Source organism: Dama dama, chromosome X, assembly GCF_033118175.1.
Source record: "Dama dama isolate Ldn47 chromosome X, ASM3311817v1, whole genome shotgun sequence".
In the NCBI taxonomy this organism is placed as follows: domain Eukaryota; kingdom Metazoa; phylum Chordata; class Mammalia; order Artiodactyla; family Cervidae; genus Dama; species Dama dama.
The window spans coordinates 10532110-10542347 of record NC_083714.1 but is presented as its reverse complement, the minus strand read 5'-3'; the positions used below and the strand labels follow the sequence as shown (position 1 = coordinate 10542347).

At 42.8% G+C, this 10238-nt stretch overlaps 1 protein-coding gene across 1 annotated transcript in view; it reads left to right on the top strand.

The window, feature by feature from the left end:
• Nucleotides 1-6947: 6947 nt before the first annotated feature.
• LOC133052203 (nuclear RNA export factor 3-like) overlaps nucleotides 6948-10238 on the top strand; it is a 58683-nt gene continuing 55392 nt past the window's right edge. The window contains exons 1-2 of the mRNA XM_061136970.1: nucleotides 6948-7248; nucleotides 8147-8209. Of these exons, the coding sequence (XP_060992953.1) occupies nucleotides 6948-7248; nucleotides 8147-8209 (364 nt within the window). The remainder of the gene's footprint in view (nucleotides 7249-8146; nucleotides 8210-10238) is intronic.

The window sequence follows — 10238 nt, the reverse complement described above, 5'->3', positions numbered from 1 at the left end:
GAATACTGGAATGGGTTGCTGTTTCCTTCTCCAGGGGATCTTCCTGACCTGGGGATCAAACCCAAGCCTCCTGAATTGGCAGGTAGATTCTTTACTGCTGAGCTACCAGAAAAGTCTCTCAACTTTACTAAGTAATAATAAAATTATGTTTCAAAATGGTTGTACCAGTGTATATTCCCAATAACAAAGAACGAGCTTTCTAGTTGCTCCACATTCTTGCCAACTTGCAGCATCATTACTGTCATTATACTTTTTTTAATCTTAAGTTTTTTGTTTTGTTTTTAATATTTATTTAGTTGTGTTGGGTATTAGTTGCAGCACGTGGGATCTTTGTTTCAGTGCACATTGTGGCACATGGGCTCAGTAGTTGGGCCACTTGGGCTCTCTAGTTGTGGGACGTGTACTTAGCTGCTAGGCAGTATGTGGGATATTAGTCCCCTGTGTGTGTGTGTATAGTTGCTCAGTCGTGTCTGACTCTTTGTGACTCTTTGGACTATAGCCCGCCAGGCTCCTCAGGATTTTCCAGGCAATAATACTGGAGTGGGTTGCCATGCCCTCTTCCAGGGGATCTTTCTGACCCAGGAATTGAACCGATGTCTCCTGTGTCTCCTGCATTGCAGGAATATTGGTTACCCTCTAAGCTGTCTGGGAAGCCTCTTAGTTCCCTGACCAGGGACCAAACCTGTGTCCCCTGCCTTGCAAGGCAGATTCTTAATCATTGACTACCAGGTAAGTCCCAAGAATATATACTATATGAGGCCGTTTTTAAGGGCTTTCTGGGTGTCTCAGGTGTTGAAAATATGCTTGCAGTGCAGGAGATCTGGGTTCTATCTCTGGGTCAGGAAGATCCTCAGGACGAGGGAATGGCTACCCATTCCAGTATTCTTGGGGCTTCCCTGATGGCCCATATGGTGAAGAATCTGCTTGCAATGTGGAAGACCTGGGTTTGATCCCTGGGTCAGGAAGAACACCTGGAGAAGGGAAAGGCAACCCCACTGCAGTATTCTTGCCTGGAGAACCTACAAAGTTCAAAAACAGGCATGCATAAATAGATAATAAGAGTATACAAAATAACTGGGGGCATGAGGAAAAAGCACGAGGGACTTTTGGGGTGGCCATTTTTATTTAACTCAGGTATTAAAATTTACAGAACTATTTTCCTGAATAGTACTGCAGAACTGGTATAATCAAGAGGGTGGAAAGTGAGGAAGCCACTGGACTACTCTGTTTCTGCTGAGACCATCACAGATACTTGCTTTGAGACCACACTGCCTCCTTCTCCAACTACAGTCAAAGTAGATGTCTCATGCCTTGCCTTTTGATACCCACAAAACTAGAAACTGTATCCTGGGACCTCTATTATTACTGCTACAGAAGAAGTGAAATTTTCTGAGCCCATGCTCACTAACAGAAACCAGAATCCACAGAAGAAGCATGGACTACATCTCACTTTTCCTTCCAAGTCTCATGGGTGTTTATTATCTGCTTGGCAGAGGTGAAGGTATTAGTGGAATCCAGGCCATCGAGGCAGGAGTTCAGGAAATGTAGACTTCGTTTCCAACTTCTGTCAAACCTTACTTGCTGTAACTGAGATTGGAATGGAGTCATGTGCACTAATCTTTGGCATTTGCTACAGGATGTAAAACTGAAGGTGGAGATGCCAGTTAGGAGGCTATTGTAGTAGTCTACCTGAGAGATGATGGTGGCATGGATCAGAGTGACAAAAGCAAAGGTGTTAGAAAGTGGTTGGATTTACATTTTACTCAGAAAACCGGACTTGCCTATACATTATGGCAGGGTTGAGGGAAAGCTATTAAAGTGTGAAGATTAATACTTTCACTCTTGCCCCAGGCATCCAGTTTTCTTTGCAAACCCTCAAGAATTTAAATTCTGTGATGACAGTAAAACACTAAGTCCAGTCATTCAAAATTATAAAGTAAGGTGATAAGGTGGTTCCATGTAACTTAGGGGCTTGACACCTGTACTGGGTAAGCCAGAAACTGTGCTTCAGGTCTTCCAAAGAAAAACTATGATGAACAATTAGTTGCTTCATACATTGCCACTTCTAAATCAAGAGGGTAAAGTAGGACATTTAAAATGAAGTTATTGCAATTCATTGAGCTTAGTAATTTGTATAGAGTAAGCCCCTACATATGAATGAGTTCTTTTCTGAGAGCACTTTCATAAGTCCAATTTGTTAAAGTCCAACAAAGTTAACCTAGGTACCCAACTAACACAATTGGCTATATAGTATTTACTGTAATAGGTTTATAATACTTTTCACATGAATAATACATAAAAAACCAAACACAGAAAATAAAGAAAACATTTTTAATCTTACAGTACCTTGAGAGGTACAGTAGCACAGTACAACACAGGGTATACAGGGGCTGGCATGGAGTGAACAGGCAAAAAGAGTTACTGAGTGGAGGAGGAAGAGGAGGTGTGAGACAGTAGCGCTGGAGGACCCTCAGCCATAGGAGATGTAGGGCAAGCTGAAATTTCACTCATGCCAGACATCAATGGAACACACGTTTGCATCTTTGAAACTTAGCAACTTGAATGTCCGTATGTAGGGAATTTACTTGGGGTTCTAAACTTTTCCTGGAGCCTGTGTAGGAAGGGGCCTTTTTTTCATTTCCCAGATTCCAGGATATTCTGACTGAGGCAGACACATGTGGGAATATCCTAGGGACTAAATCCCCCTGGACTGCATTTTCCAACCCTTCTGTACACCTGCCCCTGCCCCCAGTCCAAGTTACACAGCTCATCTCAGGAACTATGGGTAAGGCCAATTTGCCCCCATGACCTATGTTTTCTCTTCTAGTTTGCTTCAGTGATCCATATTTTTCCTTCTCATGTGTATGATTAACTGGCCAGAAACAAATAGCCACCTAAATCCAGAAGAAGATCTTCCATTTTCTGAGCATTGACTGTATGTTTGGCAATAATAACTTAGGTGCTTTCCGTGAATTAACTCATTGTATCTTACAAGAAATTTCTTTTATTATCTTATTCTAGAAATGAGGAAACTGAGGCACAGTGAAGCTATGTAATTTGCTTAAGATTCCACTGCTAGTGAGTGGCACAGGTGAAATTCAAACCCAGCCAGTCTGGCTTCAGTCTAAGCTCTGATTTCTACTACATTGTCTCCCCCGTCCTGACTGGAAAATGGGAAGTATAAAACCTACATTAAAGATTTGAAGTGAGAATGAAATGATTATTATTAGTTCTGTTGAAGAGGGTGGCCATTTTCTGATCAGTAGGCTGGAACAGAGAGTATATTTTGTAAATTAAGATCCACACATAATCCTCAAACCAAAATGAGCATTTTTATTTAATTTTAATAATCTTAAAGTGAAGTTTTGCATAAGCAAGCTGCCATATTAGTGCATTTCAGTGGGGAAAAAAGCTCTCTGAATACGTTTGCATCAAATGGAACACAAGTAGGGTCACTCTGACTTCATCTCCATAGCTGACTCCTAAATTGGATGTTCAGGTCCACAGAGAAACTTTTCCAGACCTAACAGTGCCTGGAATTGGTTTATGCACTTGAATACATTTGCACCCTGTTTCAAATGCCCTTTGTCTTACTTCAGTCATGTCGGTATTGACAAACAGCCTTGGTGGTGTTTATCTACTAAAGCATGTTGACCCATTTTGTTCCACCTCAACTCAGTATACTTCATGTGGAAGACACAAAGACTAGGGGAATCAATTCACTGTAATGGGCAATGTTCTCACAAACAACATCAGGAACATGGATGCTGACAGAAGAGCTGAGGTGGGTTCTTATCTTGTTTTGTGGAAACTGATGCTGCCCCAGTAAATGCTATATTCATCTCTTTTTTCCATGTCTATAAAGTCTAGAGATTTTATTTTATTATTTATTTATTTATTTAAAAGTCAAGAGATTTTAAATGGATGTAATACGTCCACATCCTGAAGAGTGAACTAGAGAATGGCTCATTTCTTTAAAATTCCATAACACCTCAAAACAAACCAGTGGCTCAAGTTAGTCGGCTTCACAAGCTAAGAAGTAAATAGTTCAAACAACATTCTCTCTTGGGTTTGAAATTTCTAAAAAAGAGAAAGGTGCACCAAGGAAGCTAAAGTGGCTTCTTGCTGATTAAGAACACCTAGGCAACATTTAGTGGAATTGATCAACTGTAATCTGATTTTTTTTCCACTCAGACTTGTACAATGCCCATTACCTAAAATGACTTCTCTAATTTATCTTCTTGGATGTAAGATGTTAAAACTGCTTTTTAGTATAACTTACACAAACCCTGATTATGTTTATTTGTTAAAGGAGGGTAGGGATTCAGAGACTAAATCTGAATGTGGGATTATGAGGTACAGGAAAAATTATGAGGTACATGGCAAAAATAGTTTGCTTTTATTCTATTTTTAGAAATAATTTTATTTATTTTTGACTGTGCTGGGTCATCATTGCTGCATGGGCTTTTTCTCTAGTTGTGACAAGCAGGGGCTACCCTATAGTTGTGGTGTGCGGGCTTCTCATTGTGGTGGCTTCTCTTGTTGCAGAGCATGGGCTCTAGAGTGTGCAGGCTTCAGTAGTTGCATCACATGGGCTCAGTAGTTGCGACTCCTGGGCTCTAGAGCACAGGCTCAGTAGTGGTGGCACACAGGCTTAGTTGCTCTGTGACATGTGGGATCTTCCCAGATCAGGGATAGAACCCATGTTTCCTGCATTGGCAGGCAGATTTTTTACCACTGAGCCACCAGGAAAGCCCCAAGAATTTTTTTTAATGAGAAGAAATACAGGGAGTATGCAGTCACTGATGTGAGAAAGTGAACTTACAGACTTTCATGGGAAATAAGATACACACACACACATAAAGACACACACAAAGACTCTCATAAAAGGTACTATGTGATCAGGACATAAAGAGAACCACACAGCACATGCAGGTAAAGCCCTCATGGTTTGCTCTGAGGAGAGGTATACACGGTATTGAGTTTTTAAAAAGGAAGTTTACCTTCATCTGCAATTTTCTGGAAGAGTTTGAGTAAGATAGGTGTTAGCTCTTCTCTAAATTTTTGGTAGAATTCAGCTGTGAAGCCATCTGGTCCTGGGCTAGTGGGAGAGGGGATCGGGATGGGGAATACGTGTAACTCTATGGCTGATTCATATCAATGTATGACAAAACCCACTGAAATGTTGTGAAGTAATTAGCCTCCAACTAATAAAAAAAAAAAAAAAAAAAAGGATGAGATATTGGCAAAGAAAGGAAAACTGAGTATCTGCCAGAGAGCCTTGCTCAGGGAAAGGCCAGTGACATTTTTAAAGTAAGAAAATGATGTGATTTTATTTGAGTTTAGACATGGCACTATGGAAATTATTTAAGAGTCATAAATAGGTTTGCATCGCCCTTGAAATCTATATGTTGAAATCCTAATCCCCAAGTATGGTATTAGAAGGCGGCCTCTTTGGAAGTTGCCTAGGTCATAAGGGTGGAGTCTTCATGAATGAGATTAGTGTTATTACTTAACAGGGTCCAGAGAGATACTTTGCCTCTTCCACCATGTGAAGGCATAGTCAAAAGTTGCCAGTTACGATTCAGGAAGTAGACTTCAGGAGACACCAAATCTGCTGGTGCCTTGATCTTGGATTAACCAGCTTCTAGGACTGTGAAAACTGAGTGTTTGCTGTTTATAAGCAAAAATAAAACAAAAACTCTTTCTTAGCTTCACTTATTCACTTAATAAGTATTTTCTGTGCTCTGAATGTGTGGCCCTCAGTAAGCTAGGTGCTACCTATTCTTTTACTTCTTACCTCTTTTACCTTTTGTCTTACCTCCCAATCCACCTTATACTCAAGTGAAACTGGAATGCTCATTGTCATGTGGCAGAGCTGGGTCAGATTACAGATAAGCTAACTCCTAGGTAAGTGCTATTTCCTGTACCTCATAATCCCATATTCATGTTCAAGTCCATTCAGTCTGGATACTTGTGTACATTCTAATAAATGACCTAGACAAAAATTCAACAAATACAAATTGTATCAGCTTTTTCATATTCCTTGCTGCCTTTTGAGATCTTTGTCATGTGAGTCTGGGATGAAAACTCTGGAAATGAATTCATTTTTGCCATCAAGTTTTTGGCAATTTCCAAAGTCACAATGGGGAGTTCCCTGGTGGCTCAGTGGTAAAGAACCCACCTGCAAATGCAGGAGATACAGGTTCGATCCCTGGGTGGGGAAGATCCCCTGGGCAAGGAAATGACAAGCCACTCCAGGAGTCTTGCCTGGAAAATCCCATGGACAGAGGAGCCTCATGGACTCTGTCCATGTGATTGCAAGAGTCTGACACGACTTAGTGACTAAACAATAAAAATGTGAGGCTTTTTTCTCTACATGTTGGGACCAGAATGCTGGAGCATTAGAGTGGCCTGCTCTCCAGGGGCTAACTGCCTTGAAGATCTGATACTGACCTTTGCCTTTTTCTATGATGTCAGCCAAGAAACCTCACTTCACCTTTGCATCCCTTTGCTATGGGAGGGGGGCACTCCAGGAGCCCAGCTTCTGTCCTGATGAGGCGCCAGAGCCCTATCAAAAAATGCATTAGCTGACTCTCTTTCACCCCTTCCAGAAGAGAAGCACTCAGGGTCACTGGAAACCCAAGGGTCTGGGAACTACCCCAAGTCAACCATCTCCTGATCCCTCAAAGGTGTCTGGATCTTTCAGAATTCAACATGCGTACTCAAATTACTCCTTTCACCACATGAATCAAACTCTTGGGCATAGGAGCTTTCAAGCAAAAAGCAGATTTTGCGTTCTTACAGAGGGTAGGTGCAGGGCGGGTTGGCCCACGCCGCCAACACCCAGCCCAGTTCTTCAGCTGCCAGGGAGCTGGAGCTGGAGTTGAGCCAGCAATGACTGAAGAAGCCAGAATACCCTGAGGGCTGCATAGGTCCACGCCATGATGGGAAACAGGACCACACATATTTTTGATTGGCTCCTGGCATCTGTGGAATTTGTTAACCTCGTGATGCCATCCAGGTGGGCAGAGCCAGTTGCGCATCAGGCTTCCGGCTCTGTTGCTGGCAGCCGGAAGTGCGTCAGACCCAGCATCACGGAGTTGAGCCACACGGCTACTTCTCTTCTCACCGCTCCCAGGCTCAGGGCTCATGATCGATTTATATCTTCCCCGCCCCCCTTGCCAAGATGGTCTCACCCGAGAGGCAGCTGTTTGCGGAAGAACAAGCTTCGTGTTCCACTTCGTGGTTAGTCCGCTCATTCCCTCCTCTGTCTTCCACCAGGTCTCCAGTGGTGTCCGGTGTTCTCCACCTTGGAGCTATGGTGTCCAACGAGGGACAAGTCCCTGTGCCCCTACTGCCCACCAGAATCCAGCTCTTGAAGGATGACGACCACAATCCCACCTGGAGATTCCACTTTGACAGCTAACCTCTCCTCTGATGTTCCTGATGTAGTTCCGGAATTCTTTAATTGGTAAGCTTCAGGCTGCCAGGAGCTGGGATGCCAGCGGGTGAGTGGACAACCTTTTAGAAGGAGACAGCTGGGGGAGACGTGGTCCTGGGCTTTTAAACCCCTGCCTCTGTGGCCTGCCTACTGGCCAGTCCTTAGAGGAATCGGTGGTAGGGATGGGTACTTTGGGTTGACATGGACCTCCTTGTTTCAGCACCTGTGTTAATGTAGCTAACAGCGCCCAAATCATGAGGACTGGGGAACTGCTGCCCCAGGGTCCACCAGTTCATGTCCAGAGACTGAGTTCTCCTCAGTCGTGTGCACTGTTCTCTGTGTGTGTGTGTGCACGTGCATGTGCAGATGGGTGCTTGTACAGGGAGGGGCTGGTTGTGGGGTGAGGGCTAAAATTAGTAGTTGTGATGAGTTAACATTTGGTAAAATTGAGAGGGCCTTGAATGGCCCAATCCCAAGTTTCTTTTCTCCCTCTGCTCCACCAGATAGTGTCCTCTTCAGACTCTCCTTATTGAATGCACCAGATGCATTCCTGCATATTCCCCCTGAATAATGTTTCCTTGTCAGCCAGCAGAATTATTCAGAGAAACCAATCACATCTTGCTCAGGAATTAGGGGCTACCTCAGCCACTTAATACTGCAAAACCCTCTTCTCACAGACCTTTCTGATTTACTCTGTTCCAGAATGCAGCCCCCATGTATCCTACATTGTCTTGCAATGTCTTCGTTTTCTGGGCTACCCAAGAGGTGAGTCACTGGGTCTCTGAACCTCTCCCCATAACCACCCAGAAAGTCTGGACCACTCATGCTTAAATGGAGATAAAATCCAAAGCTGTAAATTTGCAGTGCTCAAAATCTAAAATATTCTGAGGGAATCTGTACAGAGAGGAGACCAAAAAAAAAAAAAAAAAGATTACCATGCAATCCAAAGTGACAGCTCCATAGCAGAAGATGGTTTTAGTCCACTCCTCTCTGCCTCTCTGGCTTGGGGGCCCAGCAGTCTTCTGTTGTGCCACTCTGTTACCTGTGTTTCTGTTGCAGTAAAAATCCTGATCATCCTAGGTATAGGGAAGAAGGATCACGGCACTCTTGTGACACAGTGATGAGATGAATTCAATCCCAACTTAAGTCATAGTGCTTAAAACTTATTAAGCAACCATTTTCATAGGGGAGGCCCCTAGCAGTAATGAAACTGATTTGAGGCTCTCTGAAGGAAGAAATATATAAATGTGAGCAGAATAGCAAGGCCACCTCTCCCATCACACATACAAAGTATATCCAGTGACAAAGAAGCAAAAATGATATGATAGAAAGAAATCAGAAACCTTGAATACAGAGGGAGGAAAGAATTTAAATTGACACAAAAATCCACAATTTAATTCAGTTGCAAATCTAGAATTTGTTAAAAGAATTTATACCCTGGTAAGACCTTTGTCCTTGGCAGATGGCTGTCTTCTCGCTGTGTCTTCACATGGCCTTTTCTTTGTTCAGTGTGTGGAGAGAGAGATAGACCTACATGGTGTTTGTTTCTTTCCTTATAAGGATACCCTCCTGTTGACTTATAGCTCCATGTTTATAACCTCATTTAACCTTAGTTACTTATATAAAGGCCATATCATCAAACACAGTCATACTGGGGGTTGAGGCTTCAACATAAACATTTCGAGAGAATAGGATTCAGTCCATAACATCTCGATTTATATTTTGCATGTTTGTGAGGGAAGTGATTCCCAGATTTCTATTTTTTTTTCAGATTTCTTTACCTCAGTGGGAACAACTTTTAGGCAGTGGCCCAAGAGTTTATAAAATTGCACCGATGGGCCTATTTGTTAGCCAGGGCATTAAATACTAAAATGAAGTTTGGTCAATTGTGCTGACCCATTGGTCCTGTCCTTTATCATGGGTATGTCACCATCATCTATATTATTGCTTTCTATCCCCTCTGGGGGATGATGGTTACAATGCCATATGTATTGTACAAACACCCAATATTGTCCACTCAAATGATTCCAAGCAGTTCTGCAGGTGGGCAAAAGGTCTGAGAGAGGAGTGACTTCTACCAGTATTGCATTTGGCAAGGCACTGAGGACAGGTGAGACTGTGCCTTCTTGCAAGAAAGATATTCCAGAAAACTATCTTGTATCAGGGAGGTCTCAGTAACCATGTTAAGGTTTTGGGGTGCTGGTTCCATGATCCAAGACATACTGGGCAACTGGGTAAGAAGGTCACAGGCTCAGGGTGCCTGAGAATCTCTATTTTGGGGATGGCCCAGTTTGTGGCACACCATTGACACTCTAATGGTTTGTAGTACAAAGCCAAGAAGGAAAGTTTCTTACATCAGTAGCCTATGGGCACCTTACAGCCATCATGGGTGGTCCACAGATGCCAGGGAGCATGAGCAGAGGTTACTGAATCGTCAACAGTGAAGAAAATTCTGAAGACACTAATGGGAGTATCCACTGACTTAGACTTGGACAGATTCTAGATTCTTTTGTTGGATGAAGCTTTTCATCATTTTGTTAATATAAATTCTTTTAGTAAATTCTGGTTTTCTAATTGGATTAAATTATAACTTTTGACAGAAAGCGCCATAAAAAGTTCACATATTGATTGATGAAAATGTTGTGACCAGAGGCTCATAGGAACCTTACCCTGTATATCCCCAGGGAGCAGATGTTTAATAGTCACTAGTTCATTACTTTGGAGAAGGCAATGGCAACCCACTCCAGTGCTCTTGCCTGGGAAATCCCATGGATGGAGGAGCCTGGTAGACTGC